Source organism: Dromaius novaehollandiae, chromosome 7 (assembly GCF_036370855.1).
Source record: "Dromaius novaehollandiae isolate bDroNov1 chromosome 7, bDroNov1.hap1, whole genome shotgun sequence".
Classification (NCBI taxonomy): Eukaryota; Metazoa; Chordata; class Aves; order Casuariiformes; family Dromaiidae; genus Dromaius; species Dromaius novaehollandiae.
In genome coordinates, this window is record NC_088104.1 from 32,326,006 (window position 1) to 32,353,398 (window position 27,393).

At 39.0% G+C, this 27,393-nt stretch overlaps 4 protein-coding genes across 17 annotated transcripts in view; 2 read left to right on the plus strand and 2 right to left on the minus strand.

The window, feature by feature from the left end:
- The window catches only part of ANKAR (ankyrin and armadillo repeat containing), a 26,343-nt gene extending 15,239 nt beyond the window's left edge, over positions 1 to 11,104 (plus strand). The window contains exons 15-22 of the mRNA XM_064515505.1: positions 302 to 408; positions 2,253 to 2,375; positions 3,491 to 3,649; positions 4,273 to 4,390; positions 5,118 to 5,227; positions 6,579 to 6,775; positions 10,323 to 10,388; positions 10,813 to 11,104. Coding sequence (XP_064371575.1) covers positions 302 to 408; positions 2,253 to 2,375; positions 3,491 to 3,649; positions 4,273 to 4,390; positions 5,118 to 5,227; positions 6,579 to 6,775; positions 10,323 to 10,388; positions 10,813 to 11,104 — 1,172 coding nt within the window. The remainder of the gene's footprint in view (positions 1 to 301; positions 409 to 2,252; positions 2,376 to 3,490; positions 3,650 to 4,272; positions 4,391 to 5,117; positions 5,228 to 6,578; positions 6,776 to 10,322; positions 10,389 to 10,812) is intronic.
- OSGEPL1 (O-sialoglycoprotein endopeptidase like 1) lies at positions 10,665 to 18,607 on the minus strand. Of its 5 annotated transcripts, none has more exons than XM_064515087.1 (9): positions 18,589 to 18,607; positions 18,155 to 18,214; positions 17,297 to 17,546; positions 16,224 to 16,611; positions 15,125 to 15,329; positions 14,894 to 15,042; positions 13,800 to 13,930; positions 13,585 to 13,656; positions 10,665 to 12,618 (listed from the first exon to the last, which is right to left on the minus strand). In XM_064515087.1, the coding sequence occupies exons 3-9, from the start codon at positions 17,506 to 17,508 to the stop codon at positions 12,540 to 12,542; spliced, it is 1,236 nt and encodes a 411-aa protein (XP_064371157.1). In that variant the 5' UTR covers positions 17,509 to 17,546; positions 18,155 to 18,214; positions 18,589 to 18,607; the 3' UTR covers positions 10,665 to 12,539. The 5 variants fall into 5 exon arrangements, with proteins under 5 accessions (XP_064371157.1, XP_064371156.1, XP_025952426.1 ...); XM_064515086.1 differs by having other exon boundaries at positions 18,582 to 18,600; XM_026096641.2 differs by lacking the exon at positions 18,155 to 18,214 and having other exon boundaries at positions 18,255 to 18,606.
- A 637-nt stretch (positions 18,608 to 19,244) lies between these two features.
- ORMDL1 (ORMDL sphingolipid biosynthesis regulator 1) lies at positions 19,245 to 26,268 on the minus strand. The gene is made up of 4 exons (XM_064515088.1): positions 26,150 to 26,268; positions 24,760 to 24,940; positions 22,287 to 22,438; positions 19,245 to 20,786 (listed from the first exon to the last, which is right to left on the minus strand). The coding sequence occupies exons 2-4, from the start codon at positions 24,931 to 24,933 to the stop codon at positions 20,651 to 20,653; spliced, it is 462 nt and encodes a 153-aa protein (XP_064371158.1). The 5' UTR covers positions 24,934 to 24,940; positions 26,150 to 26,268; the 3' UTR covers positions 19,245 to 20,650.
- A 77-nt stretch (positions 26,269 to 26,345) lies between these two features.
- PMS1 (PMS1 homolog 1, mismatch repair system component) overlaps positions 26,346 to 27,393 on the plus strand; it is a 47,853-nt gene continuing 46,805 nt past the window's right edge. Inside the window, exons 1-2 of one of the 10 annotated variants that reach the window (XM_064515076.1) lie at positions 26,354 to 26,431; positions 26,981 to 27,066. The gene's annotated coding sequence lies outside the window, so the exon portion shown is untranslated. The other 9 variants (XM_064515080.1, XM_064515078.1, XM_026097079.2 and 6 more) reach the window with 9 other exon arrangements.

The following is a 27,393-nucleotide window of genomic DNA, read 5'->3' on the forward strand; positions in this document are numbered from 1 at the left end:
CTTTTGCCTATATATTTAAAGATGTACTTTCATTAGTTATGCTTTTTAATAGTCTGGGTTTTAAAATTCTTCAAGAGTAAAGAAGGTAGTTCAGGTATACTTAGTTTGCTTCTACTATATATTGTATGCGTGTGGTTTACATATCATTTGTCAATATGTATACACTAATGTATGCATACTAATATATACTGTAGTGTACATATGCCCACCTATAAATTCAGCTATCCTTGTTTCTGTTCCCCTCACCGCATGCACAAATTCCTTATATGAGAGAAATATTTTGTTATGTGAACTCTTACAGGTGTGGCTCATACAAGCAATCCTGTCAGCCAGAAAAGCATGTTGGAGGAACAGGCCTTACCAATTCTAGTGCACATGCTAAAACATCACAGTTCACTCCAGATAAAGGTGTGGAGTAAGAAATTTCATGCATATGTGTATGTGTGTACATGTATGTGTTTGTGTCTTCCTTGCCTGGCTCTTGCCTGAGCAATAATAGGGGCATAATTTTCTAAGAATACTTCTTGTCTTTTCTGCAGTGCAGTCAGAAGTGAGACAAAGGAAAAATGTAAAACGCAATAAAAAATCAGCTACTGAGAAGTTATCTGTAAAGCTGTTTTATAAGCATTCTTGATTTTACAAATGGTTGTAAACAATGGCTGGTTTTATTTGTAATTGTATGGAGGACCGAATTGTAGGAGGAACTGAAGAATATATACCTATGTATGTATTCTTCTGTAAACAGAAAATAATGTAAAGCTTCAAAGATATGGTGGGGTGATTCTTACTTCTATGGTTCTCCTGAGCATGTTAGGTAGATGTTATTTGTTGGTGGTGTTGGGTTTTTTTTTCCAAAATAGTTGCTCATGAATATGATATTACTCTGTAGTAACTCATGACCTAGTTCTTTAAAGAGTTATGTAGGGGAATAATAGTTAACAAATGTGTTAAAGACACCTTTAACACACATTAAGCAAATGGGACCAAATCTGGCTGCTAACATGATCCTGTGAGATCACATGAATACTCTCCTTCTAGGAGGTTAGAGTAAATACAGTTAAGTTCATCGTTTAAGCATATTCCTTAGCATTACCTAGCTTGGAATGCTGTCATACTTTCTTTTTCTGCCAAAGCTCTGATAAGGAAAAGCTTTAGAACTTTTGAATCTGGTAACGTACAGAAGTGTAGTCTTGTGTAGGTGGGACTGTTGATATCTTCAAGAGAGTTACAAGAAAGTATATTTTAATCCTAATGCATAGATAAGATTTAATAAATCTTAGAATAAAAAGCTAGTTAAGCAGGCATCTCTACAGAGTAATGAGGGCAATATTACATTTATCTATGGTTTGTAATATATAGATATTATGTATAAAATATTTATCATAGATTATGTATATATACCTGATAATCCTTGTAGTTTGTGTGTGTGTATATATATAGATTAAAAAAAAAGGATTATCTGTTCTCATACTACATGACACAGAGAGATTATGATTTGAGGTTAGGAACATAGCCATTAATTTACTAAATTGTAGCAGAAATCCATATTCGATGACACCCTAGAACAGTAAGTAGTTACAGATTCTTTGGAAGAAGATGCAAGAAGTCCATTAGTGGGCATTTAAGTAGTTATCTGACCATTGGAGAAATCTTTTTCTGATTCTTCCAGTTCACTGAAATGAAAAGAGATTTTAGTGTTTTCAAACATGTATTTTATAAATCTTATGTTCTGTAACTGGATCTTTTCATTACCTGGATAAATAGCTAATACTTTAAAACTTGCTAAATCCTTGGCCTCTCTGATATTATAGTTACAAATTCAATGTATGAATTAAAGTTAAGCAAATGTATTTTTTTATCTAAGGTGGTTGCCTGTTGCCTCTTGGTTATGTTAATTGTGCTTGTTACAAGGATAAATTGCTGGGCTTACCATTTTTCTATCTTCTATTATTTTCAATGTGTCTAACATACCCCCTTCTTTAGCTTCGCCTTCTCCTCCCAAAATACAGTTATAATTTTGTGCAACAGAGTAAATTACAGCTTCTTCATATTTTTCATTTTCTGCATTTTTCAAATGTGTGAAGTCTTACTTTTTCTCATGCTAGAAGAACTAATGATTTGTTCCAGTATGGCAACTCTCATATTTGGATGCATACACACTTTAGTAATAGAAAAGATAAAGTGTTTATTCTTTGTAAAGTGTCTTTAATTATTTTGTTGTGCAGAGTAACTGCCTCTTTCATAATGTTTAGGCTGAAGTTGCATATTCCTTGGCTTGTATTGTTTTAAGAAACAGTAAGTTACAGGAGGTGTTACAAGAGGAAGAAGGTTTTGTTTATTCTGATGTTCTTAAACTTCTTCACGCACCAAATAAGGTACGTTTTTCTATAAAATAACTATCAACTTAGGAGCAAGAATTTTCCTTTCATAATGTCACAGCAAGTTTAATGTACACAAAGTTTACTATACAATAGCTCCTTGTATTTTCTATATGATTTTTTTTTTATGCAAGCCATAATAAAAAATAATAGCCCAGTTAAAGACAAGACAGTTTTGGTTAATGAAATTATTCACTTAGGTTTGGACATTTTTTGAGGTAAAAATTATACAAGACTTTGGTATATTTTTGGAAGATTTAAAGACAAAAATGCTGTTACAGTCTAGGCACACACTACATTTATGGTAACTAGATCTGAAGTTCAGGAAGATAAACCCTATGTTTCCAGAACGGGTTTTACAGAAAGGCATTTCCTTTAGAGATATTTCTGCTGCAAGATTCCCGATGAGCTGACTGCCCACACAGTCCCTTCAACCAGCCCACCTGTAAGGAAATTAAAGAAAATGCTGGACATGATGATTGTACCTGTTAATGGCATCATCCAGTATTGTAGTATGCAGTGTCAGGGGCTGGGCAGGCACACATATGTCTGTTAGTGTAATCTTAGCACAGAGAAAAAAACAAGAGCTGTCATTCATCAAAGCTTTCTGCTGCACATCAGCAGCTATTTTATCTTTTTTTTCTTTTGTTTTTTTTCCTCTTGCCCCTTTGTCTCTGTTGCAACAAAGAAGTCTTACTGTATATTATCAAAGCCTTCCTTGGAGGTAAAAATAAAATACCCTTTGGTAGAATGAATTGTTTTTCTTATGAATATTACAGATTTTATTTTAGGTGTACTTGTTTTACTACTTAGTTTTGCTGTATTTCAAAGGAGTTTTTTTACTTTAAGTAATAAAGGTTCCTTGATGTTAAGTGTTCGTACTTTATTATTTTTCAATCTCTGAAAACTTTGGTCTGGAATACATTTATAGAAATCCCTAAAAATAAGATAAGTGGAGTGGCAAGAAAAGATGTATGTTTGATAGACTAGAGTGCAGGCGTAGTAACTATTCTAGCATACCTAAAAAGCCACAAACAGTCTGGGGAGGGGTAGGGGTTGATAGTATGAAAATACAAATTTATATGGTTTTCTGACTTTTTATTTATTTTAAGAATATTTGTTTACGAGCAGCATATGCTTTAGCCCTTTATGCATACAATAACTGTGTCCAACAACTCCGGATTCTGGAGAGTGGAGCAATTACAATATCTGTGTTTGAACCTTTTCTGCAGTCAGAAAGTGAGACAGATAAAGCATTTGCAGCATTTCAGGTATGAGATTAGGGAGTATTCTCAAAGCACGGGCCTTAAATATTTGAAATTAGAAAAAAATTTCTGCATAATGTTATGTTCATATATATAGTTTATAGAAGATTAGGTACCTTTGTGTAATCATGTATGATGGTATAGTAATATTTATAAGTTTTTCTTTTTGAGTGTCTGTAATGAACTATTTAAAGAACATTTTGTACAGTACTTTTTCAAGCTTATTAAACCATGTTGACTTAGTCTGTACCCTTCACTTATCTGGAAAATTAGCTTTTTGTCTTAAAGCATGCAGCGTTCTTTGTTTTAATTAATTTAGCATTAAATAAAATGCATTATATTATAATTCTTCTAATAAAGTAGTATGATATGAAGTAAGCAATAAACAGTGTTACTTGAGGGCATTATATATTAGCTAGCTAAAACCTCATCTATTATATTGTTTGTCTTGCACTCTTACGTCTCTGGTGAAATCAATTATCTTTTTCACAGTTGATATTGGTTATGAATGTATCGCATTGCTTGTGGTGATTAAATTTAGAGCAGCATGTATAGTTTTTTTTCCAATAATAAAGAGAAGGATAAGGAAATATGAGGCTTACCTAAATCAAATTATCTTTTGATTTCAGATTGTTATATTAGCCAGAGTTATAGTGGATGCTGATCAGGTTACTTTGGCTGCTAGAGGTGTTACTACTTTAGTTGAACTGCTACATTCTGAGAATACAGCTACTCTTATTCTTACAGGTAGGAAATAGAGAAAATGAACAGCGTATTTTTGTAGTAGCAAAAGCTAAGCATATGCATGTCCAAAAAGGACTGTTTTTCCTCTAGGATAATGTAGTAAATGATATGATAATTGAAGATGTGCAATGCTAGATGCAAAGTCAGGAGATTACAACATGCCCAAATTACTAGCATAAGAAGTTCAGGGGGGAAAAAAAAAAAACCCCACCCTAAGTAACCCTTCTCTGATGGCAAAGCACCACTAACATCTTACACTGTAACATAAAGTAGAACCAGCCTCTGTATAGCTGCTACTCCACCTCCTGGGGAAATGTGGAAAAATGAATACCTCATTTATCTTAAAAAGACCTTTAATGGGGGGTCGGGGGAAGGTTTTGTTTTAGTAATGAAAAATAAAACTGAGTAAGGATTTCAACAGCTTGCCAAAAGATTGGAGATTTAAAAAAAAAAAAAAAAGAAAGAAAGAAAAAAGAAAAAAGTATTGATAGCTATAGAATGATTTTTTTTTCTTCCCAAGGCAGATTTCTTAGAGAAATATAATATTTTACATTTAAAAAATGACTGAGAGAGTTTGGGTGAAATAATGGTGGCAAGTTTGTTGATATTACAACCAGTTAACAGTTTCTAAAGTTTTTTCAGAAAGAGTATTGATATATATCAATAAGGCTATGGAGGAGATTGATTGTGCTTACGGTTTGTTTGTACACTTCTCATGTCTCATTTCTAGGGAAGTTACTGGCCAGCTTGGCCCATACAAGGGCAGGAATTCCAGAAGCCATTACTACATTAGGAACTATCCAGCGTCTTTGTTATCATCTGTACTCGGATGACGAAGAGGTAAAATGGTAGAAAAGTAACATTTGTGTTCTGCATTTCTGTTTGTTTTTGCTCTGTGTTAAATTCAACTTGTACAGCTGGCTGACAGTACAGCTCATGCAAGCAGGAGTATTTGGAAAAAACTCAAGAATAGGATAATTAAATGGCAATCAATGGTTTCTTATCTTCATTGAAATCAGGGATTTCGGAAGAGGCCAGTCTTTCAGCTGAATGTTTCAGTGCATGTCGGCTACCCATCAGGTCCAGCCCATAAAGACTCCTGTTGACTTGAAAGTAGTGCTTCGGAATAACAGTGATACTGAATTACCAACTATAGTAAAGATTTACCATTTTTGATTTTAGCTGGTGTAGTAGGTATGTTTTCTTTTTCACTTGTCTTGATCTCTGTAGACATATGGAAAGTATGTTCTGTAGTTCTGTGGATTTTAAGTCTGTCAGCACTTCATCTGTGCATCTTTCCCTGAATTTTTGCTTAGTCTGGTATTCAATAGTCAAAAGTTAGTCTTGTTATCTTTGTAAAACTTAAGCAGATGTAGTCCACCCTTTAATCTAAGTTTACAAATTCCATATGAAGGCAGGATTTATCTTCTGTTTTGAATAAATGGGTAGTGTACTGGGAGAAGCACCTAGCCCTTGCAAAAGACCATAGTGTATTTACTGCCATAATCAAAGCTTTAGTTTTTGTTATCCAATCAAAACAGCAGTGGTAATAGCAGATAATCTCCAGTACTATGTGGTTCAACATTAATTTGGTGAAAAATTGATTAATTACCAACAGTGCTTCTTACAGCACTTGTAGGTTGATTATATGAGTAGCCTGGGGTGTCTTAGGAAACTAGCATAAGGTAGTTTGGCTGTCTTCTATTACGTCTCTCTTGTAAAATTATGTATGTTATAGAGTTGTATATGGAGATAGTGAAGTAATAATGTTAATAACTGACTAAATAGTGACTTGAAAAATTTGACTACTGAAGAGCCTCATTTGTCATCACGTGTGTGTCACGCAAATTAAAACCATACTTTTTCCCATCTCTCTATGAATATTCATTGTTTTCAGCTGCATGTGAGTACAGGAGCTTCACTCTTTCTTTCAGTGAAGTAAATTGCACATCTCCCATTACTTCGCCCAAGCTAGAGCAACTTTTCAGTTATAGAACCAAATTGGTGTTCATTTAACAGGAATGTTTCTCACTTTTTTTTCCCCACGCAATTGGTTTTTGACCCATTTTGGAATTCTGTTGGGTGACTGCAGAGCTGCTGGTATGCACTTGCTTTATTTTGATAAAATGGTCTCTTTGTTTACTAAGAAGAATATCCTTTGACCTAAGGGTGAGAACTGTTTTTCTTCTAGGTTTGTATGGCCTCTGCAACTGCACTGGGATACTTAACATTTAACCAGACTGCGTACCGCCATCTATTAGTAGAGTGCAGGAACAAACCAAAGCAGTTCAGCCGTCTAATGGATTACCTCAGCAGAGATGCCCAAATAAACCAGAATTTTGTAAATGAGTTCCAACGAGAAAGACGAGTGGGACTGCCTTCTCTAAGGTACTGTCTACTGTACTTCTACAGGTGTATGTTCTACTCAAGTTAAAATAATGTATTATAAAAACCCCAGAACTATTTTTGTATTATTTTAAGGGCACATTAAGGAGATTGTTGTGGAAAAAAATGTTTTCATATATGCTTACAGACAAAGTAGTGATGCATGCAATATGATCTTTATGAATGCAAGTACCTTTTTCATGTAGCCAACTTACATTTGTAAAAATACAGATGTATCTGTAGCCGTATATAAAACTAACTTTATGAAAATGTTTCTTAAACACCAAATACTTTGTTCTTCATCCCTTCTTAAAAGGGTGGTATATGTTATCATAACTAGTCATATGAGGTCATCTGGATTTTCTAATCTCAAAGTGTTAGCATCTTGTTTTAATTTTGAATTTTCTAGAAAAATCTGATCAATGGGACAAAGTCTGAAGTAATCTAACTAATTCTGGTGGGATTCTTGGTGTTAGCCAAACAGAGATTGCGTATTTCAGGAAGTGTACTTAATTGAATTTCTATATTACTAATGTGACTTCTTCAATCTTAGTTCTTTGGGGACTCACAGCTAGGAAATATGATCTGAATTTTTTTTAATAAATATCTGGTTTAGCATAAGCCATGTATTATGCACGAACTGAGAAGAAGGAGTTGTTCTACATGGGTAGCATCTGTATTTCACCATGCTAGTCAAAACATGTTAGTGTTTCCTTTTACCGTATTTATTGCTGGCCGTTCATTTGGGGCCATTGCTCCATAGAAGTTGGAGGTAGCTGCTTGTTCAAAAAAACCTTGCTCTATATCTGATTTATCTGCTCCATTTATCTAACATTTAAAAATACACTCATTCAGTACTCAGAACTATTGAGGAAAATTTAGGACAAATCGATTGTAGTAGTCCTGGGATGTGCTAGCGAGTGTGAAAAAGCATTTAAAAATAAGATTACTGTGTCACAGTGAAGGAAAATGTTAAGAATATAATTTCTAAATAGTGAAATTATTTTATTAAAGTTGATATAATAACAGAAGACTTAAGCTTAATCCAAGATACAGCCCACATTGTACTAAATTATAAAAGAATAAACAAGAAAGGTATAGAATGTGTCCCAGAATGCCCCCCAGAGCAAATTGTTCTGTAAAACAGTCCAGTGTAAGGTGCCATAGGAAAATTGGCACAGTCAAGTTGACCAATTTGTTGGTCTGTATTATCATTTGAAATAAATTAACACCATGCAGAGGAAGCCGCCATTAAAAAGCAAAAAAAGGAACAAAAGACTTCTTTGATCTTAAGGCATTACTTGAACGGTTGTAACAAGAATGAATATATATCAGGACTTCCTGAGAATTTTTATGCAGTTCTGTCATTTTGCAGTTGAGAGTTTTCGTCAGCTAGAGATGGTGTCTTTCTAGTTAATAATGTTCAGTAGATTTTTCTTTCATCTTCTGTTAACTTATTCTGTCCTTTTTTTGAAGCTGTCAACAACAGTTGCACAAACTTCTTCAATTTTCAAAATTCCTAAATTTCCTATTGTTTGTTTTCAACCTGCTATCTATTAATTTCAACTGATTCTTTCTTCTTGTATTGGAAGACACTGAACAATCATGCTGCTCTGTTTTTAGAGGCTGAGAGGGGCCTAATTCAATCATTTCCCTCATTTCTGTTGAATATGGGGATTACTTTCAACTACAGGTATTAGTATTATTCAGCAATTCACTCCAATACTAATAAATTCTACTGTTGAACCAAGTGCTAGCAGTGCCAAGAAGCATAGTAATTACCTATTCCCTCTCTTGAAGAATGATCTGATTTATCTATGTTAGTGATAAGATATCTTGTAGTTAAACAAAAATTGATAGAAATATTTTTTGCCTTATGTGTTCAAGAGGATTTTTTTGACTGCTTGGGATTTTTATATCCTAAAGTAATTTTACTCTAATTATTCTATTATGATAGGATTTCCACTTCCTTGTGACAGTTTTGTAAAAAGAACAATGTTTGGAAAGACCGTAAGGCATTGGAGTATCATTTTTTTGCCTGTGTAAACTTTCAAACGCTTAATCAGGATGAGATAAACCTAATAGTGATCTGTCAAATTACACAAGAAAATTTCTGTGGCCTGATACAATCAAGCTTTTGTAAGGCCTGGGACATACTAGAACCGATCTAGATCCAGTGCATGAGGCAGTGTCCCTGATGGGAAATCTGTGATGGATCTCATCTCTCCCTCTGGTATGACGGAACACAGCTGTCCAGGGATTCCCTCCTCCTCAGGGTTCAGAAAGTTTGGAAGCAGGGACAGACTTTTTCAGCAGCTAGACTGACTTGTTGATGCTGAGGAGGGTATGACCAGCAGTAAGAAGTGGGATGCCTGCGCACAGATTAGGTAGGGTACAGAAGGAAGAAGGGGGCTGCTCACTCTCAGTTTCACAAAGTCCAGTCTGATCTGTGGTGAAATCAGTGAGCAAGATGTATAAACATGCTGGACTGGGCCTATGCAATGTGATAGTTGACTCTATTAAAAGATAACTTAGAGGATAGACTACTTTCAGATAAATTACTCAGACACTTTGAAAATAGTGAATTTTACTGTGAATTTTACTGTGACTTTTCTTTAAGGTATACAGCAATTCCTTTTCTTTTTAATAAAACTTTAAGATTTTAAAGATATGTGCAGGTATATGGATGAATGGTTAGAAAAGTGGGATTTTTCAGAAGTGCTGTGCCCCCCTTAACAGAAGTTTTTCACCAACTGTTGCAGCTATGACAGGAGTGTAGTTTAAAATATGTAACTGCAAATTCTGAATAGTCTTAATAGTCATAAATGATAAAACATTGGCTGTAATTAAGGTCTTTTTTTCAAAATTTGAAAAATTTGAGAACAAAAAGGTATGGTGCCAGCATCCTTTGGTTTTGTGCATTTAAGTTGTTCAATCATACATAGTTATTTATCAGAAATTCTTTATATTTTTGCCAACTGAGTATTGAATACACAGCTTAAACACAAATATTGAGAGAAATGCTTTCCTCTTGTATTACTTCTCTCTCATGTTTTGCATTATGTATAGACCCCGTTTAGCTCTCAGTAAAGTCAATGAAATCTGCCATTTGACTTCAGTAGTTCAGACAAGATTTCGTATCTTGCAATACTGGAAATGTTCCTGGAATAAGATTCTGCTTAATATCAGTAAATACGCAGGAATGAGTTCCTCTTGGAATTAATGGCCAGGGGCTATGGTCAATGGTTGGACAAGCAAGGTTTGCACTGGATAACCTTCATCTACCCAGAACCTGCCCCCAAATGCCAACTATTCTTAGTAGTTATGTAGATTAAAAACTTACCTTAAAACAACAGGCAAGTTTGCATTTTTTAAACTATGAAAAATCTGACAGTTTCCTAATAAGTAAGTGTATAAGTAAAGCTGAAATTAAAAAAAAAAAAAAAAAAAAAAAAAAAAAGCTGAAGGACTCCATTTCACTAGTACAAGAATGTATTGAGTACTTTAAAATAAACCACTCATTTTGAAGATGTCACTCTTCCATTTGCAGTTTGATGATAAATGGAGGACCACCTGCAGTTCCAACTTACTCTAGAGGTATGTTATTTCTTAGCTTGCTTTGAATAGCAGAGTCAGGTAAGCAGTTTACTGGTGCATCCCCAAAGTAAGGATCTGCAAAGCAACTCCAGAATCAGTCTATATTTGCTATAGCCATAAGATATGTATTAGTCAAACTATTAATACTTTTATTTGTCTCTACACAGCAAACCAGTACCAGTTTGTACTAAATACAGTTTTCTACTGGAGAAACTGTAAGCAGCAAAATTTAACCACTGTACTGCTAAACAATGAAGATGGTGGATAAATTCAAAAAGGTCACAAAAGTCATCACTGCAGATGTAAAATACTTTATTTGGGTCATATATAACTTTAGTTTGAGGTTTTGCTTCTGGAATTCTCAAACCTATAGCTTATGCTGTTCAGAACTCAGTTGCAATATATTACATATGATATAAATTCTAACAAAATAATTTACTATATTTTTCAGAGAGGTTGCAGAGTGGTAGAGGAAGACATCCCTGGACTAAATGTCAACCCAAGGATTCACTACTATTAGTATCTTCCCTTGCTCACTTAAGGGGAAAACTCAGAAGAGCAAACATGTCCCATAGACAAACTTCTAGAATATATTCATTTACATATGCAGTTTCATCAGACATCACAAAAGTTTCAAGACCAAGAATTGTTAATGTCAGTAAGATTTCAGCCACTGCACCAGGAGAAAAGTTTAAGACCTGTGTCAATGACGGAGTTGAAAAGCACTTAATGTAATTATGCAATGTTCTGTTACTTTGTATTTACAAAGTTTCTTACATCAGTTATTTCACAAACATGTTTTGTGAAATCTCAGTTCTTGAGACTGTGTTAGATGAAGACCATCTGTGAACACTTTAAAAAGAGCTACAGTACTAAAGAATAAATGCATTAAAAATTTAAAAACTGTGAAGTAGTTGGTCAAAGAGGGCTTGGCAGGTTTAGAGGGTTTAAGCGTCTATTTTTAATCAAGCAGTGCACTCTATCCTTCTAAAGGTGGTCTCTGAATTCAGTTTTTATATGGAGGAATTAGAAAATAACCTCTGACAGTGTCTGAACCTATTTTACAGAGAATATGTTAACATCTACAGACATATTAGATCATTGGAGCTATTGTAGTTAAAATCCCATGAAATTATACAAAAATACTCCTAAAACACTGCGTGACAAACTGTGAATACTGAGTATGTATTCTTCAAATACCAGCTTCTGCTTAATGAGGGATGTTCACCTTTTTTACAAAAAGTACTGGCAAAAACAATGCACACACCTTGTTAATTTGTGTTAAATTTGGCATTAAAGTTTAAAAAAAGAAAAGAAAGACCAAATCTGGTCCAACCATATTGCCTTCTTTACCAAAACAGGGAACATGATCTTCTGTCTGTAACTGTCTCAGATATCCCAATTATTTTTGTTCATATTTAAATAGAGCTAACTTTAAATATATGCATTATATATTAAAACATTTTAATTGTCATCTAGAACTAAGACATGCTTAATACATATTCCAGTAAACACCAGTGCAATGAACAATAATGTAAAAAGCATCTCCTACTGATTGTCGAAAGGCAAGGCAGAAGTAACCCACTATTCACATCCAAACTCAAAACTTGCACCTTGATATCCCCCCTTGCAATGTTAATAGCTCTATTGAGCTGTTCTTAAAACAGAAAATTAAACAGCACTAGTAGCCACATACTCCAAAATTCCAAGGCTGTGTTAATATGAATGGGCTGCTTAAACCAGAAGAAGAAAAGTAGGTACTGCTGAAATTCAATTATTTACACAGCCAACACCTTGAGACCCATATGAAAATCTGTGCTCACTCTTGTTTACTTTCTCTTTTTTATCACAGAAGGTATGATTTTTTTTTATGTATAACATGAATGATAAATGTACAAATAAGTGTAAATCAATGAGACAGTGTAAATTTACACTAACAAGAAAATGCATTGTTTTGTTTTTTTATTTTGCTTTGATACCTAGAACTTACGCAGTTATGGAACAGCACCTTGAAACATTTTGGTGATATTACACAGTATTTATTTCTATGACATGGTTTTCAACAACTGTAAACCAAGTATTGATAGTAAATGTAACAGCATTCAAACAGTTCTTACTGAAGAATTTGCAGTTGGATTTATTTAGTTGCTTCTTAACTTGATGCCAATGATCAAATCTTCATTTTTAGTCTTGGCACCTTGATGGAATCTTCTTCAACTCTTTTTGAGATATCAATGCCAAGGGGAGCACTAGAAAATAATCATAATTATAACCTGTTTTTAACAAATGTCACTTTTACTGCAATAAGAGCACAGGTCAGGAAATGCAGCAGTGATTTCAAAGTTCTCTTTTTGGAAAGTCACTTTTAGATTCCAATATTAGTTGGTACTTCATCTTGCATCTCACTGATGAATGCAAGACATACTAGAGGTTCACAGATAAGTTTTTATTGATAATGCTAAAGGAGGTATAGCCTACAGCAAAGAAAACTTCATTAAGATTTTATTCATTAGGACATATAAAGCAAGTTCCTTCTGAAGAACAGTACTTTATCATTTTTTTCATGTGAAAATTTGTCAAAAATTTGACAAAATTCTTGTCCTGAGACCTTCCGGGTCTATCTTACTGGCTGTGGAAAGGGAAAAACTGAAAAAGTATTTCATAAGTTTAAGTCCCAATACTGAAAATTCAAAATACTACCTATAATTTTATTCAGCTCTAGAGCCCCAGAATCTACTTAAATCCATAAAACAAGACATACGTAAGATTACTACTTGTCTATGGAACATAATAAATACAATCAACATTGTCAGATGTTGTATGTCAAATATGTATTTTTATTTAAGATTGGTGATTATGAATATGCAGTTTGGCTTGGAGCATTTAGATTTATTCTGGTAAGAGTCACTGAGAAGCTGGGGGATGCAATGCTTAACTGATTTCTATTTTTCCATATTAAAATGGTAATAGTGAAATACAAATTTTATGATGTGCGATAATTAAGATTTCTGAGCCAAAATAAAAATAAAGCCCAAGCATGATGACTTGTATTTCACAACTACATAGAAAAGGCTTGTAACTTTTAAAGCTCATATGCAATGCAAAGACATTCCACATCAGCTTCTACTAATCTTTTTAGTCTATGTCTCCTTCCATTTTCATTGACTGCAGTGAATAAATGAAGAAATGGACTGTAAACAAATTTAGTCACTTACTTTGCTTCATAGCGGATGCCATCAGTACAGTGTAAAACACCAAGTCCTGCACGTAACCTTTCAATGCCATTCCTAAGCAAGAATGCAATTATATGAAAATGTACATCATAAATTATCTGAATACATATATGTGGTTCAATCACAATAAACAAGTTCTTCACTCTGATGTTTTAAAGAACACTACAGAAATACACACAAAGAAAAACAGTCCTTACCATGCAATCATAACACCATTATCAGTGCACAGTCTTGGAGGAGGACACAGAAAAGCAAAACCATTCACATCTGCCAAAATCTGCAGAGCTTTTCGGATATACTGGTTACTTGCAACTCCTCCTGACACAACCTGACACCAGTTTTAAAAACAAAAAAGGCATAATTCAAAAATAAGCAAGTAAGAGGACTTTTAGTACATTAGTGGACCCTACTCACTTAACCTTTTTTTAATAGGATGGTATCAGATCAAAGTCCTGCGGACAGCAATAAATAACAAGTTTGAAGATTAAAACGTATCAGAAAAGAATATGAGAAGTGAGCATATTATGCTAAGAGATTCCGAAATAAAAGCATGCTACAAATAGAACAGCTGTAAAGTACCAGGTAGCACTAGACCAAATTATGTGGCCTGAATTGTTATGGAAGGTTGGATTGGTTTGTAAGAAAATCTATTTCTAACTTAAGACCAAACTACGAAAAACTTCATTTTAAGTATTTACATGACCATTGTTTTAATTCCATATTTTAACTGAATGTAAAATAGGTTATTGATATCTTCCTCACCTGTAAATTCCTTATGCAATTGCTGTTGGAAACATTATTTTTCTACTTTTGCCTCAACTGCTTTACAGTGTGCTGTGTTCACTGAAACAAGCTGTGCATTTCATTCCAGAAGGAGCTGTACTGTGGTGGAAAGTGATGCTGCTAGTCCTACCTGTAATTTGCATAGCACACTAAATTTTATAAAAAAGTGCTTTGAAGTCCATGGGAGTAAGAAGCGTGTCCATAAGAAGAACATGCCATATATTTAAATACAATCTACAAAGTTGTAGGCTTCAAATAACAAAAAATCTTCAAATAATTTTAGTATTACTTTAACAACACACCATTGTGCACAAACACTGATGCACTACTGTTTAATTCAGTACCTATACTTAAGGTAGAATTATATACAGTTTTCACTTATTTTGAAATAGCTCTGTCAAAGGAGAAAGTACCAAAAGGCATCTGCACTTTCAAGTGATATTATACAGTCAAACATAAAATGGAATGTTTCCTTCACAAACACAAAAAGAAAATAATGTATACTCACCAAAGTTGCATTTTTTGGTGATAATATGCTATGTTTTATGCAGAACAGCATAGCTCGATATGTCCGCTTGACAATATGAACAGCCACTGCATGCTGTGCAGCAGCAGCAATATCCTTAACACAAGGCAGCAGCTCTCCCTTCTGAAGACCTGTAAAAATTTATGACCAATGGGTTTTGCTGAGTATAGCTCATCAAGTGTGTAGTTTATATCTGACTTTGTTTAAAAATACCTTCTTCTTTTTCTTTTTGTATGATTACTTTATTGACAAGATTCTGAAGTCCAGAAAAAGAAAAATGACAGTTACGATAATGTTGCATGGGAACCCTGAATTTGTACTGCTGCCGGTTTCCAGTTTGAGCCAAGTGCTCTATAGCCTTCCCCCCAGCCATGCTGTGGCACTCTGGGTGTTTGCTTAAGGAGAGCCTTCTTGCTACCTGAGGAGGAAATAATAAACAACAGACTCAGAATGAAGAGCCAAATTAATTCTTCCTGAAACTGCATCACTCTATTGAAGTCAGTGGAGTTAAATTAGAGACATACCACAAAATCCAACATTCCTAATATGAAAGTATGAACGGGGCACAGTAAGGGCAAGACTTTGTGGGATGCTAATGTAGGGGATTGTTTTGCTAGTGTAATTAGAAATGCAATTCTAGAATGACTTAGACAAATATGAGGGTCAGCAAGTTTTGCAAGAAACATAATTTGCTCAGTTATTGTGCTGTGGGAAACAGATGTGGGCAGCTGTACTGTATTATCAGGTAAACAGAAACTAAGTTGATTTCATAACAATCCTCTTTTCCACTCCACTCACCTCCACCCCTTTTTTTAATACACGTTTAAAAACTCTGCTTGTGTTTGAAAATAATTGGAAGTGGCCAATTTTACAGATTGCACTCAGTGACCCAGACAACTTGGATTCTGAAAGCCAAACCAACCTTTTTAAACTTCACAACAAAACTGGTTACACAAAGGTTTTAGTATGTATTGTTTTAAATTGGACAGTATGTTTTAAATATTATTGATCTTCTCATGTTAGTACTATTCAATTGTACAATGGGTATCACTGAACCTTCCAACACCAATTTTGGTTGTTTGTCTATTTGTTAAAATATAATTAATACATATAATTTAGTACTGATGCTCTAAAATGCACAGATTTTTAACAGCCTCTTGGCTCTTAAATCTATGATATTTCAATACATGCAAAAAGCATTAACTAGAGTTCATACTTTTTATTACTGTCTTCAGGCTGATGTTAATACTACTAGTTTGTAGTATAATTACAGTACCAAAAGAGTAAATTGATGTATGCACAGAAATATTACCTTGTCCAACATGTCGCCTGGTGCTATATCTATCGACTGTCCAAGCAGAAGGAAATCTGAAACTCCTTGTGCTACTGCCAAAATACAGTGGCCTCCAGACAGTAAAAGAACTAAGAAAGGAAATTCCACTTGATTTGTCAGTCTAATGGTGAGTGCATGAGCCTCCATGTGATGAATGGGTATGAAAGGCTTCTTATACTTGTTTACCAATTTTAAGCTGTATTCCAGTCCCACTCCAAGACTTAATGCAAGTCCTGGTTTTACTGTAGCTGCAATAGCAGCAAGTTCATTTACAGAAACTCCACTGATGCTAAGCGCTTCTTTTACTATTTGCTCGATGTTTTCTCTGTGAAGCTGCTGTGCCACCAGAGGAATTATCCCACCTGTTCTAGTTAAAAACAAAGAATTGTAATACATTTGTATTTCATAACAAATATAATCACAGAAAAAGCAAATTTAAAACACCTCTTAACCTTGACGTATCGTTCCTGTTTCCTTCTCAAATGCTTTGTTTAATGTAAAGGACACCTATGTACTGAAGAAATCATCATTTTCACTGGGACGCCAGAAAAGCACTTTACTTGCATAAGTTTAATATATATTCCTCTTAAATGCTGCCACACATTGTAGCAAAACAATTTCTGCAACTGATTATTCAAAATCACTGACCCCTAACTGTCCGTTCAGGTATTTAGCCACCAGTGCCTATTTTCATTAATTCTCTCTTAAAACATTGGAGACGTTTAGTGATTATAACTAATAATAATTTGATGTTTAATTCAGCTAAATAAGTTATATAACCTGTCTCTTTTTTTGGGGGGAAAAAAAAAACAGTAGAGGAAACTCCTTAAACGCACAGCATTTCTTACCCTCACCCTTACTGGTATCATAAGAAAAATGTGTTGTGGCCCAAAAGACCACACCTTTACACCCACACACTTCGTATCAAGTATTTTGGAGAAGAGTTTTGTGCTGACAATGATGCAAGTAAGACTAAGAATAAAATCATTAGTAAGCATATGTAACCACAATTACAGTTATATAATAAAGCACTAAGAGCAGTATGTTCTTACTTCAAATGGACTTCCTTTTGACAGTGTAGTGCTTCTCCTAGAATATTGCCGGCATCATCCACCACAGCAGCACCGGTATCGTCACAACTTGTTTCTATTCCCAGCACTAGTTTTGGAAGACACTGTTTTCTGGAGTGAGTAGAGTTGCTTCTTAGCCATGCAGCTTGTCCATGTTTAATTGATTTCAAAAGGCTTTTGGTAATGCTGTTCATTGTTAAAAATTTGTCCTGTAGTTACATCTAGAAAGGAACTGTACAGAGATCATCTCTTCAGAATTCAAGTTTTACAAAGGTCTTCATCAAGGCCAGTAAGCAGCAATTACTGAGGTATCAGCAATATTCACCCAGATTGTAATTTATTGAGGATTAACTTAATCCATTACTTTAAAGGTGGTTTACATACTATTTATTTGTTACATCCAGCAGCACAAGGGTGATAAAATACTCCAACTATATTTTGCTGGCTGCTACACTCTCCAATCTTCTCTCACCTAGACCGCTGCTTAGGGAAGCGTCGTGTCTAACCACGGAGCAGGAGAGAGGTAGTGGTCAAGTGCCAGGAAGAGGGAGGACGTTCCAGGTCCACTTGAAACCTCTTTGAGTTTTCCTGTGCCTACTCAATTATTACTGAAGGATTTTCAAGCATGTTCTCTTTCAGATATACGAAAAGTAATGAATTTAGCATTTTTTATGTAAAATATGCCATATGCGTATTTAACTCTCTAAAAGTCAGGATTTTTAAACCAACGTTGCTCTGAAGGGGTGTTTTTACAAGTCTGAACTACTACACACGATTTATAAGACCACAGGAAAGTGTTATTTGTGTCACAAGAGTCGGGAGCTAGCGTCTTTGCTTTACCTTAACCACGCTCCAAAAACAGTGTCTTCGCTCTGGCTTGCTATCACGCTTCCTACCGTCCTAAGGGAGGGACACAAACCACGAAGTAAGTCAGACTCACAGTCAGACTAAACTTTAGCCGGCCTCTCATCGCAGGCAGCGCGCACTCCGAGTCCTGCCCGCTCCGCCCCTGAGGAAGCCCCCTGCTAGCGCCCTCGCAGCCGCGGCAGGACGGGCAGCCGCGCGGGCCGGGAGCGGCCTTCCCCCTCGGAGCTCCGCAGCCGCACGTGGTATCAGCATTACTATGTTCTTCCGCACGGTTCGTGCTGCCCCTTCCCCTCGGGCCTCACGCAGGCCTGGCCGCAGACCCCTCTCCCGCCGCCCCGGCCTGAGCCCGCCGCCATGTCAGCGCCCCGCGTCTCCGCCCGGGCACCGCGCAGCCTCGCACCGCCCACCCCCGCTCCGCGCGCCGCCGCGCACCGACCGCCCCGGCCCCGCCCCCGCCGCGTCACGTGGTCCCAACGGCACGAGGCCGCCCGCGCAGGCGCGCGGCTGCTGCCGTCCCTGACGGGGCGGGGGCGGTGCCTGCGGCTCGCGGCTGCCTCCTGCCGCTGCCCCCCCCGCCGCCGGCGCCGGCCGTTTCTGCCGTCTGCCCGGGGGCGGCGCGGTGAGGGGCGCGCGAAGACTGGGGCGGGGGGCCGGCCGGGGGCGGCCCGGGAGCGCCCCCACACTCCGCCTCGGCCGGGCCGCAGCGCCCCAGAGGGAAGGCAGCTGCGCGACGGCGAATTGCTTTATTCCGCGAATGACACGAGTCAGCGAGTCTCGTAGAGCCGCCGAAGGGAGCTCCCGGCCGGCCTGCGCAGGCCCTGCCCGCGCGTTTCACACCGGCCAGCGCCCGCTGCCATCCGTCCCTGGGGGGAATTCAGCCCTTGCCTTAGAGCCGTTGGCACTTGCATACAAAACGGTGATGTTTCAGAAGAAGCATTTTCATAACCGTGCCACGGGCCTCATTTCAGAAGTAGCCAGTTATCACTTTGTGCACAAATAACCTGGAAATTGATCTGAGACCTATCCAATTGCTAAAAAAAAATGTTGTAATCAACTCATTAGCTATTTTTATAGCATCTTTATCAAGTAAGTAATCCAAAAATTCTCTAACATGAAAAGAAATACGCCACTGTGGCTTTTTTTTCCCCCTCTCACAGGCTGTCATTGCAACCAAAATGTAAATCAGGGCCATGATACTAGAAATTAAAAAGTCACCTCTGAAGTCTTGAATGGAGTCTTCTGTCTAATCCATTTTCAGCTGGCAGCCACTTGGTAGATTTAAAAATTTACCTTTTTTCCAAGATACCGGAATAAGTGCTCAGTGCTCTAGAGGTACCTCCTTCGCTCTAGTTCCAGAGCCGATTACATAGAAGATTACTCAATACCACACAGTACCCTTAAAATGCTGCATTCCTGCACATTTCCAAGACATGCAAATTATTTACATCTTTTTCTGCAAACACATACAGCTAGGCCATACGATTTGCCTACTTGCCTATTTCTAGTTGGGCTTCTACTCTAACTTATGATCTACACAGTTCCTCTCACATAGTTTAACACTGTTACTCTCTAATGGAGCTGCTTCTACAACGGCAGCGACCGTTCCCCCACCATCACAGGCCTCTCAACTACTGAAATACAATCTCTAAGTCAAGTACCAGAGAAAATAGTCAAACATCCAACTTAAAAGAAATTTCAGCTTTTCAGGATGTCTCATTTACACACGGAAAATCGATGTTTCATTTTTGCCGGAAAGCAAAAATGAAACAGAACAAGAACAACCTTGGCAACCTGTAGAAGCATAGGTAAATTAAGCTAATCAGGTTGACGTAGAAATCTCCTGAGCTGACAGTTAAGGACTTTCAGTCTTTGTGACAAAGATCACAGGAAAAATAAGGCATTGATTATACCATCAGGTTATACTAGCTATCACAGTATTTACTGAGACAAACTTTTCCCATGCAGTAACAAAACAAAACGATTTACAACCCCAAAAGCAGTAACTAGCTACTTTTATGTAACCCAAGAATGCAGCCTCACCAGTCCTTTAAATTATGGATTCTGGATTTAAATATTAAGTTGCCATTTGTACTACAGTTGATTGGGTGGTTGTGACACACTGCTCTCCATTTCAACAGTTACTCATACCTTCTTTACCAGTCACTTGCATCAGCCAGACATACATATCGTCGTAGTGCTGATTACACTATAGAGCTGGGCCTACCCAGTTCCTCACAGAAATCTTTCTTCTAGAGGTTTCCAATTCACATTTAAGTATTTGGAGGCATCTTTTTACAAACTCAACTTTCATTCCAGACAAGGTCGCAAGAAGTAGTAACTGGATCTCAGAGGTAAAAGCATCTCTCACTGAGTATTATCAGATAAGCGGCACAGCAGCAAACTACTCATTTCCTTCTCCGGAAGAGAAGCCACAGCAGTGCCAGGGCTGGTTGGCGTCGCACCTTCTGCTCAGTATTTATTGATGCCAAAGACTCTGACGCCATGCAGCTGCGGCAGCTTGGGGATGAGCACCGTCAGGAGGGAGGCCGTGTTGAGGATAAAGTGCGTTGGATCGTACTTCGTGTAGAAACTTGCCAGGAAGTACCTGCAAGAAAAAGAAGGAAGCAAGCTGAGCTGATAACAACCTCGTCTAAAAACAAACAAACAAACAGGGCATAGTTTAACAAGGGGCTTAGTTAATCACTAATAGTTTACTCATGTATTCCCATACTAGAAATCTCACTTCAGATTCTAGGTCTTACAGTAAAGTGATGGGCCAGGTACCTTCTTCCCACACTCATCACAGTGCTGAAAAGTACCTCTCAGCTGGTATTTTCCTCCATTTCTCCCCTCCAAGTTGGGGGTCTCTAAATTCTTAAATTACAAGCCTAATTTGTGATACAGGTTTTAAACGGTGTAAGACCCATTAGTGATATATATGCACTGCAGCTACCCTGACAAGCTCAGTGACAAAACACTTGGCATTTTTCAATGCAAAAGTCATTTATGCTGAGCACATCTGTGATCAGTATCATCTTTAAATGCTTCCACTCTAGCAGGTATTTGCAGGATAATTTTCTTTTAAGCTAGTCCATAACCTCTTCAACTGGAAAAATAAGGGAACATGTCTCAAAATCCAGTTCAAATTCAGATTTCTTACACTCCAAAACAATAATCCCATCTCATTCTTTGCAAAAACTTGTCACAGAAGTAAGACTATCAGATTGCTTTTTTTGCATCAAAAGAAAAATGTTTGTTCAGCTTCTTGCACATTACTGGTGCGTGTAGAGAACCATATACCTGTGTTACGATTATAAAAGTCCCACTGGAAAGTGGGAAGCTATCTCTAAAGAAAGATCTTTTTGTAGAGTTTTATTTTGGTTCAGTTGCTATCCTTTGTGAGACAGCTTTCTAAACTTGATGCAGGATCTTACCTTTCTCCCCCTTCCCAGCCATGCAAATGGCCAGCTTAAAGGAAAACAGCACGGCTTTTTAGAATTGGCTATTAAATACTTATCTGATTTCCTGTAGTTACACAACCGTATTTTTGTCAAGAAACATGAGGTGCAGAGTTTCTATCAGAGTTGTTTACGTAACTCATGTAAACAGAAGAGAGCTTGTGCAAAGTAAAACTGACAGCAATATCACGGAGGATCCCATTCACCGAGCACTGCCACATTCCTCGTAGCTCGCAAGCTGCAAAATGGTTAGCAAGTGCCATAAAGTAATGTACATGTAACTAAGGGTATTTAGATTAGCTTAAATTTTCAATATTTACAATTTCTCAAGCTCTTAAAAAATAATAACAATAGCAAGTTTTAATTGCAAGTTTTACTTGTGAGGTTTCTAATCTTTAAAGCCTGTCCCATCAAAAACTGTTAACAAACTTTGACTTCAACATTTGAATTAGTGTTGAAAGCCACATGAGGAAAGACAGTTGATTGTACGTCCTGTAAATATGTACTCCCCAAGTCTATGACGTAGAAACAAACAAAAATCAAGAGAGAAAAATACTTTTAAAAAGTAAAGTGCAACTCATTTAATTGCAGCATCCGAAATCATGGTTTTAGGATTCAGTTCATGCATAACATAGTTTAGAACTCACAGTATTATAGGAGAGATTGTGAAGAATTTTCTTGAAGATGTAAATTGTACTCCATAATCCAGCTGCTCCCAGTGTGTTAGTAGCCTAGCTTTCCCCTGATCAGGTGTCTCAAAAGGAGTTCCCTTAACTGCATGCAAAAACACATACATTCCCTGGGGGAAAAAAAGAGCAAATACAGCGGCACTATTATTTGTTTTATGTAATTGTTGCATTGCTCAAGGTTTTGGGGGGTGGGGAGAAAACAAAAAAAGGTTACACAGCCAGTGGCATAGCCAGAGTTAGAACCAAAGTCTACGTGACATCCAGTCCAGTGCCTTGTCCTCTACATTCGATAGCAAAGACTGAGTGCATCAACCAAATTTTAGTCAGCATTTTAACAAGTTTAGGGCTGCCAAGTTAATTTTACTGCTTTTCTAACACTGTGGCAAATTGAATGAGGCAGAGTCTGTGCAAAGTAAAAATCTATGTATTGCCCACCTATCTACTATCTAAAATCTATCTATCTACTGGCAATATTACAAGGAGAAGTTTTGAAAGCTCTATCAACCCACCATTAGCTTCAAACGCTTAGAAGCTACTATGTGTTGAAGACTATCTGTCTGTCTCCTTTACCATACTGGACTGTTTTTTGTTTTTAATTAATGGACCCAAGCCATGTCTAATCTGCTCCAAAATATAAATTTGAGCCCACTATTTTCAGATAGTGGAGCGTGCTCTTTTCCAGCCCATGAGATACACAACAATCAGCAAATATCCAAGATTTCTGTTTTCTTTCTTTCAACTGCATTTATTTCTTATGGCACATATGCAAAATGCTAGAGAAACTTTTATATAGAAAAAACAGTTTTTCACAGTTCTTATACAGGAGACAAAGGTTAAGCAAGTCACTTCAAGTTTTATTCCATTTTATTAGGAACAGTCTCCTTGACTGGTGGCAGATTACCACAGATAAGAGAATTAATTTGCTTAACCAGTCCTTTGATCCATGGTATTTGCTGCGTCTCAGTTTTAATAACCCAATGAAACAGGCATTTTATTGTTGTCACTTCTCAGGATGAAACCAAATGCTTACTACCCATTTTATTTTGCACTGGTACTTGCAGTAAGGACAGCCAAGAGTGCTTTCGAGGTCAGCTGAGAGTTAGCCAATAGTGGAAATCCAAGATTTTTTTTTTGTCAAACCTTTCAAGGTTATGTTTCAAAATAAGTTCTGTTTAAATACTGACATATCCAAAGTACAGTTCATACGCATCTTCTATTGCTCCACTGGAAAACTACTTGCCAGTGCTTGTTCTCATCCCTGTTGCTAACTATAGCTACTTGCAATTCACAAAGGTTTCACAAGAATTCACTGAGGTTTTGGGGAAATATTTGGTAATTTTCATGTTTGCCAATATCTTCCGAAGTCAGGCATGTCTGATGCTATCAAAAAGAATGTACAAAATGCTATAATAATACTTACAAGCTCACTACTAGTTTTAAACCTAGCTAGAAAAATAAAGAGTCCTTGAGAAAAAAAAAGGAGCGTTACAAGCTTATAGAGGACATCATCTAACCTTTGTCTTTAAGGTGACTATCATCTTCCTAAATAGGGAGGAAGCTACCTTTTTGTCAAGACTTCTTTGTTGTTAGTCTTAGAAACCTGAGTTAGCAAATCTCAAGCATGATGTAAACTGCTGGATTATGGCCCTCTTTTCTTTGAGCTTGGCAGGACCAATATTCATTCAGACTTGCAGTACTTTAAATGATCACAACAGAATTACAGCATCCTAGGGAGGGGAGGCGGAAAGACTTTCAAGGTCTTCAGCTTCCAAATCATTTTGCATGCAAAGGACATCATGTGCATCAGAATCCACTGAGTAACAAATGGCTTCAGAGCCTGGGTCCCTGTGGTCCAGTTTTGCCTCAGTGCTTTCAAATCAGGTTTGTATTATGTCAAGCATATGACAGAGTTGTATGCTGAAGTAATTCTGAGCTAAAACTTACCTAGCTTGACCAAAAATCAAAACAAGAAAAATACAAACATTTCCATCCAAAGAACAGGTATCTAAAGTACTAAATTTAGCATTTTGGGGCTACTGATAGGTTTATGCAGAAACATTAGTAGATAATATCCAAGAATATCAAATGCAGTAGCTCTCTACCCTGGGAGTGGTATGTCTGCTACCAACAGAACAAAGCACTGTTGGCTCGCCGATCTTTTAAGACTCTAGCATAACTAAATGCCTTTGAGTAGAGTACACAGAATACAAAGGGAATCCTTCATGACTTTTGTGCTTAAACCCAACGTGGTAATCAATCACTCCTCCTCTCAAAAACCCCCAACCCATTTACCAGCAGATAAGCCAAACAGAGAAGGTGTTTCGGCTAGCTACCTTTCATTACCGATGCAGCCTACCTATTTTTCTCTTCGCTTGCTTCTAAAAATATATGAATGACTTTTAAAAATGTTGCCGTAAGGCCAGACACTCACCAGATTGTGAATCACGTTTGTTAAAGTCCACGCAACAGGGACGCTGAAGAAGGGAATGCTGAGCAAGACGATGTGCAGCAAGCCGACTCCGAGCGCGTACGTCAGCCACATTCCTCGACTGTTCATCACCCGCGTGTTAGGATTTACCTCGCTGTGGGCAACTCCGACGTTCATTTTTGCCCTTTAAAACAGAACTGCTTGGAGACCGAGACTGTCGTAATATAGAGGTACTTAATAAAGCTTCGATTTAGGAGAAAGGCTGTTGCGGGCAAGTTTGGAAGGACGCTGTGCATAAGCTAAGATGCACTTCAAGATCTTCAAGTGCTGTATGATTTATAAAGGAGTCAGTGCAAAGGGGGTGTGAAGGGTTGTTTGTTATAAAGAAAGGAAAAAAAAGAAAGCCTGCCACATAAGCAGCATTTAGAAAAAGAAAAAAAAACACTAAGATGTTCTGGGAAAGCTGAAGTAACAAAGCTTTGTCTCCTGCAGATTTGCAACTTTTTTTTTCCTCCGAATTTCCTTCCGCTTCCGCTACAACATCCACAGTTCTTCCCCACTTCCCACATCAGGCTGTTTCTCCTCCCGTCCTTCACTCACGTTACAGCTAATCTGTAATTCTTCATACACCAATTACCCAGCTACCTACTGCTACAAAGAATGGATAAGGACTAATTTCTGCCTGCTTTCCTTGCAGCAGAGTACAGATTTCAGATTTTCCACCTCTCCCTAGCTGTTTATTTTCTGCAAGTGTGGGAACTTCTCTTCGACACTGCTCTTTCAAACCTGCCTGAAACCAGCCATTGGGTTCAGAAGGTTTCGCTGACAGGCGGACGCACAGAGCACGAATTCATAATCCTGCTCCCTTTAGGGGCTTTACAGAGTTTACCGGCGGTGACCCTCTCTCATGGCCCGGGGTACCAAACTTTGCAATCACTGCTAAGAAACACCGCCGCGCAGCTCACGCTCACACAGCTGCAGGACTTCACGGTTGTCTGTGGGACCGGGAGGGAAGATTTCTGACTTCCTCCTAAACCAGCCGGCAGAAGCGCTGCTTAACCGGCAGAAACAGGCCGCTCTTTGGTAAGCAGTCTCTTTCTCGCACCCGCTCGGCGCCGTAAGGCACCGCAGTACCGAGGCGTTTCCTGGCAGCGGCGCGGCGCGGAACAAAACCAGGTGCGATGAACCCGGAGCTGGCGCGAACCCGGGCCGCGCTCAGCGAGACCCCCGGCCGCCCCCCCGCCGTAACCGCCCCCGCAGCCGCCGCAGCCGCGCACAGGCCCCGCGCCCAGCCCGCGCTCGGACGCCGCCGTAGCCGCCCCCAGGCCTCGCCGGTGCCGCGCAGCCCGGCCGCCGCCCCCCGCCACGGCCCCGCGCCCGGGCGCGACCCCACCTGTGCCGGCAGCGCCGCCGCCGCCGCCAACCCGCCCGCGCCGGGCTCCGCCTGCCGCCGCCGCGGGGCACTGGGGCGCCGCCGCCGCCGCCGCCGCAGCTGGGGGCCGCCGGCCGCCCGGGGGCGGGGCGCCGGGGGCGGGGCTGGGCGCCACGGAGCGGGGCGCGCGGCCGGGGGGCGGGGCCGAGGCGCTGCCGGGGGCGGGGCACGCGGGCAGGGGGCGGGGCCGAGACGCTGCCCGCCCGCGCGGGGCCGGTGGCGGGAGCGGCGGCGGCGGCGCAGGTAGCGCAGGCGCGTGGCGTCGTTGTGCTGTTGCGCGGGGCGGGCTGGGGGCTGGGGGCTGCTGGGCGGCGGCGGGAAGGGACGGCCGGGCCCGCTGCGCCCCTCGGCGCGGCCTGCGCTACCGCGGGCACCGCTAGGCCGGGCCTGGAGGCGGCCGCCCGGGCCGGGGAGGCCGCGGGGACGGCCGGGCCGGGCCTGGCCGGGGTGGCTGAGGGCGGCGGGGGCGGCTGGGAGGAGGCCCAGGCCCTGGCCCTCGCCCTCCCAGGTGCTTTCCCTAACGATAGGCGGAGCCGGGCGTTAGGGGCCGTTCGTGTGGCTTTACGTAAATTCAGGGGCCACTCTCAGAAGATTTTAGTCACAATTTTTCCTCGTTTTTTCCCTTACACAACTGAAAACTTATGTGAGTGCATGTTCTGGTGAGCTCTTAAGAGCAGTGGCTGTCGAAGGGGAGTTTGAGTGCTGCCGCAGGAGCCTGCGAGGCTGTAGCTGTAACTGTCACAATTTAAAATAGTAACTGTGAGGGTTTAAAAGATGTTGTTTTAATTGCAGCTTGCCTAACGGTATGTAATGCTGCACCTCTTTAGAGTGCCTACTGCCACAACACCTGCCTTCACCTGGGAGGGTAAAAGGAGTACGTAAGTGACCCTCCTAAAACAGAAAACATTAAGTCGCGCTACTGATTACAGGTTGTAATATGTGCAGTCAGCTGGGAGTTGTGGTTGCTGTGTGGTTTGGGCTGAAAAGTGTATCTTCTGGCTAAAGGCAGGCAGGGTTTGGGTGCATGTCCACAGGTAGCAAGTACCACAGATACTTCCCTGTCTGAAACCCAGGCAGACCTAAAAACCCGTCATCCTGTTTAGTCTTCACTTTTGGCTCTGCCTTCTCTAAGTATTTTAAATTAATCTCTTTGTAAACGAACACTCTTACATTTTGTAATATATTCCATTGCAAGGTGCAGGAGA

Excerpts from the sequence above, each read along its gene's own strand:
- ORMDL1 (XM_064515088.1), bottom strand. The coding sequence starts at position 24,933 with ATGAACGTCGGAGTTGCCCACAGCGAGGTAAATCCTAACACGCGGGTG. Across the intron at positions 22,439-24,759 it reads CAAACGTGATTCACAATCTG|GGAATGTATGTGTTTTTGCA; the intron begins GTGAGTGTCTGG and ends TTTTTCCCCCAG. Across the intron at positions 20,787-22,286 it reads ACAATCTCTCCTATAATACT|GTACTTCCTGGCAAGTTTCT; the intron begins GTGAGTTCTAAA and ends TTTTTCTTGCAG.
- OSGEPL1 (XM_064515087.1), bottom strand. The coding sequence starts at position 17,508 with ATGAACAGCATTACCAAAAGCCTTTTGAAATCAATTAAACATGGACAA. Across the intron at positions 16,612-17,296 it reads CAAAAGGAAGTCCATTTGAA|AACAGGTGGGATAATTCCTC; the intron begins GTAAGAACATAC and ends GTTTTTAACTAG. Across the intron at positions 13,931-14,893 it reads CACCAAAAAATGCAACTTTG|GTTGTGTCAGGAGGAGTTGC; the intron begins GTGAGTATACAT and ends AACTGGTGTCAG.